Genomic DNA, 11,386 nt, shown 5'->3' on the forward strand with positions numbered 1-11,386 from the left:
TCTTGGATGATGCCAGGAAGGTACGCTGATGTTCTAATTTGTGCATACATCTAAAGGTTCATTTAACCATCACCATGTATGCATGTGTTTATGAAACATCCCCAGCTCACTTCAAGCCTTGAGGCTTGTGTACGAGTAGCAGGGAACTGCATCCATGGCAACAGCTCCATTTCACTTCATTATCATATTATTTCCAGATGTGCAGGCAGTGGGGTTTTAGCAGCAGCATGAACACAACTGTACACAGCCGTGTTTTTCTAAAGCCTGTACAGTATACAGGTGTGTCTCGCTTATACCTTATTTGCAATGCCATCTAATCACAGATTTTTATTTAAGCCCTTTTGACACTTTATTGGGCCACGACTCCCTTTCGGTTGGTCAGGCTTTTGCTGCCTGGACAAACATAAAGAAAAAAAAAATAAAGAAACGTCTTCAGATCTCCACAGCGTGGTAGTCATCATGACTACGGTGGATTTATTCAGCTGAACAACGAGACGTTTCTTCTGTCTGATCTCAATACAATTTCTCACATACCAACCACCACCCAGGCTCTTTTGCTCTCTGTTATCAGGTCAATGTTGTTATTTTGTGAGTGCGTGTGTTGCAATGTTGTGCAGTAGGCGTTCGGAAGTCGAGACAATGTTCAGAATGTCTGGAATGTTCCTCGTGTTCAGTTCAGGTTTGGTGTGGCGTGGTGTCGTAGCTACCACATTGGCTCTGTAGACAGAGAACGAACAGGATGATGGTCATAAGGGACTGAAGTCAGCTGGGACCATGTAAAGCTTGTGTATATACAGTAGACACAAGACCATTCTCCTACTCTCCTATATCTCTGTTATGTCCTGCAGTAGGATTACAAACCAAATACAACATTAGAACTTTATTCAACTTTATTTTCTAGATGTATTTAAAAAATAAGAATTTCAGGATTGACACGACAGACTAAAAATCAGTTTAGTAATAATATTTGCTCAGGGAAGACAAGATATATTATATATTTAGCTATAGTCCAAATATTCCCACTCTATAAGCAGATTTCTTGCAGTGCGTTGGATACATTTTAAATGGACGTTCTGTTTTCTGTGTTTATTTTCTCTCTTGTTATGGTTTTGTTTCGAAATGAATATTTTTTTTTAGTAGTAAATGCATGTAAATGCATGTAATCTGTAATCACACACACACACACACACACACACACACACTATCTTAAAATGTAATTGTTCTTTTCATGAATGGTCTGGGCAAAGCCGGGTGTGTTTGCGTTTCTTTGTGGTCTTTGTTTATTAAGCTTTATTATCTTAGCTGAACAATGCCAGCGCTGTGGGTGGATTTTGGAAACGTTTTAGAAAACGTTATAAAAATACTCACATTTATATCCAGGAATTGTGTGTGTGTGAAGTTTGCATGTTCTCCTCGTGCTTCAGGGGTTTTCCTCTGGGTTCTTCAGTTCCCTTCCCAGTTCAAAGACATATGTTGTAGGCTGATCTCTATCTCGTGTATGATTGTGCCCTGTGATGAACTGCCACCCTGTCCAGCGTGTCGCTAGCCTTGTGTCTTGAGTCCTGTGGAATAGACTCTATGGAGTTGGAGATGGATGGATTGGAAATATCATTCAGCCTCCTCTGTTTAAGAAATACATCATGTCTTTCTTTATCCAGTATATAAAACGAAAAGATCTATCAAACAGCATCTGGAGCTCTGGAGACCAGGTGCCGTCCTGCACCTCTTACATCGGGCCTCACTGATCATGCAGATGGTGTAAATTCAGAAAACTCTTCATATCCTACTCCTGCTCCTGAGGGGTGGACATTTAATTCAAATGAATTCAATTTATAGCTCAATCAACAGTTCACATTGTCTCAAAGCAGATTTACAGAAGTATAGAAACATAGAATAAAATTAAGTTTAAATTAAAAGTTCAAAATTAAGCGAGTGTTTATTGCTAACATTTATAATGAACAAGCCTGGGGTGAAGGTGGAGTGGGGAAACTCCCTGAGATGATATGAGGAAGAAACCAGACTCAGAAGTGAACCTCATCATTATTTAGGACAGGAAATAATGTTAATTTAAAAAAATGTCCTTTCTACAACAGTTTATAGTCCAGTGGAATTGTGTAACCAAGAGCTTCTGAGGAACTAACAGGTCAGAGTCATTACTGAGTTCATTGTTAATCACTCACTCTCTCATTTTCTACCGCTTATCCGAACTACCTCGGGTCACGGGGAGCCTGTGCCTATCTCAGGCGTCATCGGGCATCAAGGCAGGATACACCCTGGACGGAGTGCCAACCCATCACAGGGCACACACACACTCTCAGTCACTCACACAATCACACACTACGGACAATTTTCCAGAGATGCCAATCAACCTACCATGCATGTCTTTGGACCGGGGGAGGAAACCGGAGTACCCGGAGGAAACCCCCGAGGCACGGGCAGAACATGCAAACTCCACACACACAAGGTGGAGGCGGGAATCGAACCCACAACCCTGGAGGTATGAGGCGAACGTGATAACCACTAAGCCACCGTGCTCCCATTGATAATCAAAGAATGTGAAAAATAAAGAAATCGAGTCAACACAACCCTGTACATATAGACAAATAAAACAATTCATTAAATTGTGACTAAAGAACGTGCGTGATCGGAGGACGGGGCGATCCGTCTGCACAGAGCCGTAAACAAACACCTCAGCTGACTTTATTTATTTTGACTCACTGCTCTGATCTTTACCTTCATTGCTCATTTCGTGCTCTCATTTCTCTGAGCACTTTACCTCATATGGAGTTTTGTGGGTGTTGCTATATGCAAATGAGCTGTATCAGGAACAGTATGCTTGTGATCAACATACACAGAAGAGCAGGAAGCTTTCATAAAACATATAGGAAAATTTTTGACTCCCAGCAAAAATAAATAAATAAATAAATAAATAAAATTCTGGTGTTTATTTGATGAGCGACTGATGACAGGAATGTAATAATAACATGCTTTAACATCGTCATGTCGTAAAGGTGTGATCGCTGATTAAGGAGCCACATTGTGAGAAATGGAGCTGAAGCTTTGTAATATTCATGTTAGTTTATTATATTTGACTCAACAGTAACTACATAAATCTCTGAGAAACAATACTGTCATTCTGAAATGTTGTGTATTCCTGTAAAATCTGCAATACAATATATACACATATATTTCATATATACATTTAGACCGGTGTAAACACGCTAGTAATGACCATAGCTTTACGATCACTGTTTAATCGTTTAAAGGTTAGATAACTAGATATAAATATATTCTTTCCTCTGCTTACGGAAAATGGATTTTATGATACACGATTTCTGTCAAGTCACATACAGTACTTTGTTTCAAAAAATAAATTTATAGATTCTTTTTTAGTAAAAATTCATGGGCTCAAGCCCGAGGAGATCAGGAACATGACTGAGCTTCATGCTGGTTAAACGTTAGCAGTGTCCCGGTGACGAAAGCGCTCGGCTTTGTGTCGTGTGGGTCTTTAACGTATGAGTAAGAATCCTTTCGACTTTACTGTCTATTGAGGCCACTGATGTTAAAACTGGCCAATATTTGCTCTTAAAATATTCCACTAGAATCAATGAGACTTTGGTCCCAGTGAAATAATTATTAACTCGGGTCGAATGCCGGCTTTCCTGCAGCGTCTTTTTTATTATTGATGAATCATGTAAATTTGTTCACCAGGAATAAACGCTGATAATCACTTGAGAGACGCTCAAGTGTTAGCACTGTTTTTTTTATTTTTTATGTATTTTTTTTATATACCCGTTTCTGTCAGATTGACAAAATGACATGAAATAGCTTTGAAGGAGTTGTTTCTACTCCGCCTTCGGTGACTGTTGAGAATAAAGAACACGGGCTGAGCTCAGGACAGGACGTAGCTGCGATATTCAGGATACAGCCTTTTTTATAATTCCACTGCATTTAGTTTAACAAACTGACGATTCGATTTCAGCTGCAGAAAGATTGGCTAAGATGAGGAGGAAGTAAGGATGAGAGAGCACACACACACACACACACACACACACACACACACACTCACGCACACACACTCAGCTGTCTGAGATACATCTGGGTGTTCACTACACAGCCTAATCCCTTGTCATGTTTGTTGGCTTGTATTAATCTAAGGTATTTATAATATTAATAATAATAATAATAATAATAATAATAAACTGTGCTTTGGAAAGTGACACGATGATGCTCAAAAAACAAAGCACTGTGTGTAGCGTTAGCATCAATCAGGATGTAGCTTTCAGTCCAATGAGTTCAAGTTGGTCACAAAAAAAACAGCAGCAACAACAAAAGACAAGGCTGTGTAATGTCCTGTAACAGACTGCTGCCAGATCTGAGATCAAGGTTTCCTTCCAGAGAGTTCTACTAGACCCATGGGTTTTCTTCATCACACTTGGTGAACAGACGTGACATGACAAAGACAAACTGGTTAATAAGAGTTTCCAGAGTTTCACAGTTTCACAGCGGCATGTGGTTTGTGCACAAGTGCCATTAAAGAGCAGCAAAGCCCCGGTCACCGGATCCTCACGTGATCACCTGCTGTATGACAGAGTGTTCGTGAGGACACGACTGCTTGCCACAATGCAGCCTCCTCAGCAGTCTCTGGAGCTTGTGAGCAAAGTTTTTGTTCATCTTCCGGTACATGAGCGGCATGGCGAAGCTGCTGGAGAAGGCGAGCAGCTGCGAAAAGCCTCTCAGGAAGGCGTAGGTGCCGGCGGTTTGCATCCGAGGCACGTCCACGACCGTCAGCAGAAGCAGCGTGGTGTAGTACGGCGTCCAGAGGACGAACTGCACGCCCACGCAGGCCAGGAGCAGCCTGTGGATTGAAGGATCCATCCTTCCCGAGTCCTGGTCCAAGGGCGTGGTCTCCTTGCGGATGCGCAGGATGAGGCAGAGGGCATAGAGCACGGCGGCTGCCGGCACGGCGTACCCGATGAGCGTCATGATGGCGTCCGCTGCCTCTTTGTTCTGCATCTTGGAGCACTCGAGGATCTTCGCCGACACGTGGTTGCACACGTAGAAGAGGAGCGAGGAGAAGCTAGTGAGCACGGCGCCGCCCCAGATGAAGCCGCACACGTGTTTGGTGTTGTAAACACTAGACATGTAGGTGCGTGGCAGCGCCCACTCTATGTAGTAATCTAGGCTGAGCAGCGCTGTTGAGTACATGATGACCAGGGAGGAGATGTTGAACAAGATGAGGAGCGTGATGTACACCTCATCGTTATGCTCCCATGCAGGCCAGCGAGTGAAATCCGGGCCCAGGAGCTCGACCGGAGCCACCAGGTTCAACACCAGCCCTGCGATGGCCATGTTCACAAAATACACATCCGGCATGGTCATGGACATCTTATTGGAGAGGTTGACTGCCACCAACAGAACGTTGTAGCACAACCCCACAGGGAAGCACACGATGAGGTAAAAGAAAGAGAAGATGGACAGAGCGAGGCCCAAGTCCCAGCAAACAGCCAGGTCTGTGCTGCCTTCCGTCTCATTATAAACCATGCAGCTCCACATGGCGAAGTGAACACACCTCACACAGCGTTCCTCTCACCGCGTTCCACTTCGACTCACTGGATCGACTGCAGGAGAAATCACAAGCAACAGCGTTAACTTTACACACAAATTTCTTACACTACATAAATCTAAACATTCACCTCATTTCCTCTCTGAAAGGGCGCAGAGCGCAGAGACGTGAAGAGTGTAGACATGCTGTGATGGTGTGGTGGGGTTTGTTTTTTTTGCCCCGATTAAATCTGTTTCAAACTAGACACTTTGCACTTTCAGCTTGAGGAAGATCAAGAGAAGTTTGCTTCAGGTTTGCTTCCATAAAAATGACACTGACAGCAAGGTTTACATTGCTAACATCTCTTAGCTGTATCACCTTTAATTGTGTTGTTGTAGACCCCCTGGCTAAAGAATGGTACACTACAGGCTTGTGCTTTCTCTCTCTCTCTCTCTCTCTCTCTCTCTCTCTCTCTCTCTCTCTCTCTGTCCCTCTCTCTCTCTCTGCCTCTCTGCATAACCAGGCAGAAGGTTTGAGGGGATTTATGGGGTGAAATATGATCCATCACAGTGGGAGTCCTGAGCGAGTGCGTCTCAGAGGTTAGCGTTCGGGTTAAGGTCACACCACACACATGCTAACTAGGTTTACTGCTCCACCTGTGATACAACCTGCAGTCTGTTTGTTATGTCTTATAACTCTCACGGTTGTAGCTGTGTGCTAAAAGCTCCTGATGAGAAGGTTAAGAGTTTAAATCTCAGGCTCGACTATCACAGCTTAACTGCTCTGAATATACTGTATATCGTCTGTCAAACAAATAAGTTCGTGTCCCATGGTCTTTAAAGGTCCTCGTACCATGACACTCTGAAAAGACATCTCTGACTACTCGCCCGTTCGCAATCCGGCCGTGGAAACATCAGTCGATGACAACGTGAGGAAATATATCACAGGTTCATTATTATTATTAAGAGCTTTCTAGATGAAGATGCTCCACGTTGGTCAGACTGCAGCAGGTTTCGTTAAGAAAGCTCTGCAACCAGTGGGTTTGTTTATTTGTTTGTTATTTTGTTTACACTGGGCGTCTTGTGCTACTATGGTTACAGAGTGCTTTTTTCGAGCAAAAACACCGGTTCGCGTGTCGGTCATCTATGATATCCGATGACGTCGTAAACTCTCTCGCTGCACAAAAGTCCAACAAATTTCCTCTTTGTTTGAATGTGTTTACTGTTTACAAAATGTGATTTAGTTTAAATCGGGATTAAATGTTAAAAGTACAGAATGTTAGTAAGCATTACTTAAAGCTAACATTCTTCCTTTGTACTGCGTAACTCCAATGCAAAGAAGCTGAAGTTCTGGCCTCGTGACAAACACCAGCACTCAGTTAATACACTGCCTGCGTCTGCCTCTGGGCTATAATCCTTTCATTCCTCACACCTCAAAGCTTGATGCACAGAGACACAGACAGGAAGGGCTTTAAGACTCATCTCTCAGGGTGGCTGAGGCCTGACTGAGCTACATCCTCTGTTAGTAATAAACAGTCTATCACACAGACTGTACTTATGTCTATCACACTGGCTATTCGTACTGTTCACTGTTTTGAGAAGATGATCGACGTTAGCTGCTGAGAGTTAGCAGGCGAGCTGATCGCAATGCTACACGCTGTGAAGTCATTTCAGTCCAAAATATTGTGTGAATGTTTGGATGTCATTCTATTAGAAGAGCAGCAGCCCCTCGGGCCTGTAACAGAGCGGTTAAAGTTTTGTTTTCTTCTCACATCACTTGTCGAAAGTGGCGAGGCAGGAAATGACGTTATTACAACTTGCAAATTATAAGGTGCTACGAATGCAGTGTTCATTGCGACACTGTGCTACACGCTGCAGGTATATGCTTCCCCTTTCGTTTCCCTCACTGCTGCATCGTTTCTGACTGATTTTTGAAAAAGTTACAAACATTTCACTTGGAGAAGGATTCCAGAGCCTCTGGCTCACATGAGGGAGCGCGATTCCAGAGCCAGATTCCAGACTACAACTGCGGTAAAGCGCTGCCCTGCGTCATTAGCTGCACCGCCTGATGGGGGAAACTCATCTTGGCACGCTCTGAGAGCACAGAACATCTACAGAGCCGAGGGAGGAACGCAGAGCGAGTACGATGGGAGGTGAGCGATAAGGCAGATCCCCGCTGGAATGTACAGGAAGGTCACGACTTTCACGACTCCGCTCTTTTCATTTGTGGTGTCCGAGTGCGTTAACAATCATAATCGTAAACGAAGTAACACGTCCAATAATGCTCGCTAGGTCTGCAGGCAGAATTTCATACCTCTCATATTTCTGATGCAAATGCAATAAAGAAAATGAATAAAGATCTGATGTACATGTATATTCTCACCGGATGTCATACAAAAACTCGATCTGTTCCGTGTAAGACTTCTGTCAGCCGTTTGGGGACATTTCAGCTGTCGCGTTCCTTTTTTATATCAGCGATTCCAGCTAAATAAGCAACACCAGCAGCGTGTTAGTGCTGACATCGCCGGCTAACTAACTGATCATTAAAGCGTAATTACAGCCTGAGTTTTGGTGCTGCAGCTGTTTTACTAGGACAAAACTATAGTAGGCAAAAACGTAATGAAATGAAGGTTCCGGAGACGTCTCATAACAATTGAATTGAACTTAAGTTCTACAAACTCACATGGAAATATACCACTTCTACAACTCGTGCACCTGAAGGTAGAGCGTTTTACGAAGTGAGCGATTTTATAAAAATCTACCTGTAATGAATATGAGTTATCACCTTAATGCATGACTACCGTTTCCTAGCGGATATTTGTGAATGACGGGTCGTCTAAATTCCGTAGGTTTATTATAAACTACGAATCGTATTATTGTGTTTAATCAGTCGGAAACCTGCAACAGGTGAGTAATTATTCAGACGGACGTCGGTGTTTGGTCTCGGTATACACACGATGTTGGAGATATATTATTATGTGTTAATTAGGACACGTTTGTGTGTCGTTACAAGCAGCTTGTTTGAGATCCTTTAAATTTCACACACGTTTCTGATTTCTACATTTTAGGTGCACAACATAAGGTCATAAGGTGCAACATCTGTATGAATCTGTGTATGTGGAGTACGAAAGGTGCTCTGATATAAAACTGGGTTGGGAAAAATCTTTAGTAAGATTTAACAGTTTAGATTGAGCTTGATAATAACAATGTGTGAAGTAAATAAGGGATTCAGAAAAGCACTGCATTGAGGATTTACAAAGAAAGGAAAATAACACAAAGTAAAATAACTATATTTTTCATTTTTTGCTTCATGGTTTCAGTCCTTTCGAACTTCTGAACTCAAACAGCACATCCGTTTATCCTCAGCGCAGGAGACGGACACGGTGTGAGAACAAAAACCTGTCAGTGTTTTCGGAGTCAAAGGTCTCAAACATATGCAAATAAAACCTGGTTTCACACAACTAGAGTGCAACTGTTTGCACTCCTGCAGTCAATCCATTTAGAATAAAATAACTACAATAATAAATGAAGAAATTACTAAAAGCGAAATATCGAGTAAATGACAAACACAAGAAACGAGCACTAGGAAAAAACTCATCATGAGTGAACTACAAACCTGGGTGTTAAAGAGCTACATGTGAACAGACTATTTTAAGAATACGATTGTTGTTTGTTTGTGAAATGATTTATTACACGACTCACACACACTGCACAACTTAATCTATTGCTGTCTTCTTGATTGACGGTAATGATCATGTTATAAATTACTCACAAAGCTTTTCCGCCCAAAGGAAGCTATTAAAATGATGTAATAAGTTTAAACTGTGCTATTGGCCCTATATCTCATTGGTTAGGATGCAAATAAACACCGTAGTCACCTGTCAGGAAAACCCAACCCAACTGAACCGAACCGAACCGAACCTACTAGAAGAGATGAAACAATGTCTACTCTAAACTACTTAGGGTTTCTTTTAGCTAGAAATGTTTATGTTCAGTGGCTCACATGACACTGAAGCCCCCCCCCACCACACACACACACACACAAACCTGAACCTCTACTCTAACATTGTGTTAACGTCCAACTGTCGCAAAACAAGGATTAAATGTTGCTGCATCTGTGTATTTCTAATTCTCATGCATTTATACAAGCTCCCTCTGAAACTTTAGAAAGAACACACACACACTCACAGACACACACTGACACACACTCACACTCTCACACACACACACAAACTCACACACAGACACACACACACACAACCTCATTCACACACACTCACAAACAGACACACACACACACAAACTCACAGACACACACACACACACTCACAGACACACACTCACTCTCACACACACACACACAAACTCACACACAGACACACACACACAACCTCATTCACACACTCACACACACACAAACTCACAGACACACACTCACACACAGACACACACTCACTCACACACACACAAACTCATTCACACACACTCACACAGACACACACTCACACAGACACACACAAACTCACTCACACACAGACACACAAACTCATTCACACACACACACACTCACACACACTCACAAACAGACACACACACACACACACACACACACTCACTCACCAACAGGACTGTTTTCTGCACCTATGGAGGCATTGGGTCCTGCTTTACGTCCACTGTCATTTCTCCTCTGTAACTCTTCACACAACTCCCATGTTCCGAAACAGAGTTTCCCACAAGTCCGTTACGGCGTGTGTTTGCTGTAAATAACGTCACAAACGGTGGCAGTTTCGGATTGTATGTTTTGTCCCGTACGGATCTTGTTGTGTAAAATAAAAACAGTCCTGTGGGAGGACGCTCGCGACTTTACTACGCGCTCGAGCGCCGTGCTGAACTCTACCGTGTGTACACACGTGACCCTCCCCCACCTCTCTCTCTCTCTCTCTCTCTCTCTCTGTCTCTCTCCCACTCTCGCGCACGCACGCACATCTTTGAGGCCCGACAGGGATGACGCACGCTCATTGGACGACAGGGCCAAAGGAGGAGGAGCGATAAGGATCAAAACCTCTGGACTGTTCGAAAACACCCTTCTGCTCTGTTACAGGATAAGTGATGGGAATTCCGGCTCTTTTCAGTAAGTCACTGTGAATTAAGAGCCAGAGTCGACTCCTGAATGACTCTTTTCTAGTGTGTTTTTCATTGCCATTCATTGTTCTTTAACAGTGGAGCTGAATATGAATAAATTATTTTTTAAACTGCTTAACCCCGCCCATACACACAAAGCCCCGCCCCCAACTTAACAGGGGTTCAACTAGAGTTCTACACAGTTCACTCATTACATGAGGTCCAGACTCATATTGACTATAACCACACTTTGACCTTCTATCCAGAGATGGGGGACTCGAGTCATATGACTTGACTCGAATCATATGACTTGACTCGAGTCAGACTTAAGTCGCAAATTTGAGACTTGAGACTTTCTTGACAAATATTAAAAAAAGACTCGACTTTACTTTGACTTGACATTCAAGACTTGAGACTTTCTTGTGACTTGAGTTAAATGACTCGAAATAACTTGTTTTTTTTTTTTTGTTTGTTTTTAAATCTGTTTTTGAACGCACGCAAGAGTGTAATCTTATCACGTGACGCAGCAGGCAAGCAGAGGGAGCGCGCGCACTAACTAATAAACATTAACAGTCGTGACGAAACATGGAAGGCGCTACACCAAAAATAATTAAGTTCGGGTACCGGGATTTTGGGGATCCAGTCCCCTTATTCAGTTTAACCACTATTTGCACATTTGTGATTGACAGGACTCCCTGCAGTTTTGGGCTATGAACAGACA

At 42.9% G+C, this 11,386-nt stretch overlaps 1 protein-coding gene across 1 annotated transcript; it reads right to left on the reverse strand.

Annotated features, from left to right (window-relative positions):
• Nucleotides 1–3,059: 3,059 nt before the first annotated feature.
• On the reverse strand, nt 3,060–10,485 carry gpr146 (G protein-coupled receptor 146). The gene is made up of 2 exons (XM_060897619.1): nt 10,165–10,485; nt 3,060–5,621 (listed from the first exon to the last, which is right to left on the reverse strand). The coding sequence occupies exon 2, from the start codon at nt 5,554–5,556 to the stop codon at nt 4,567–4,569; it is 990 nt and encodes a 329-aa protein (XP_060753602.1). The 5' UTR covers nt 5,557–5,621; nt 10,165–10,485; the 3' UTR covers nt 3,060–4,566.
• Between the last annotated feature and the right edge of the window lie 901 nt (nt 10,486–11,386).

This window comes from Tachysurus vachellii, chromosome 21 (genome assembly GCF_030014155.1).
Source record: "Tachysurus vachellii isolate PV-2020 chromosome 21, HZAU_Pvac_v1, whole genome shotgun sequence".
In the NCBI taxonomy this organism is placed as follows: Eukaryota; Metazoa; Chordata; class Actinopteri; order Siluriformes; family Bagridae; genus Tachysurus; species Tachysurus vachellii.

What these genes read in the sequence shown, in the direction of transcription:
- gpr146 (XM_060897619.1), bottom strand. Translation starts at nt 5,556, where the DNA reads ATGTGGAGCTGCATGGTTTATAATGAGACGGAAGGCAGCACAGACCTG.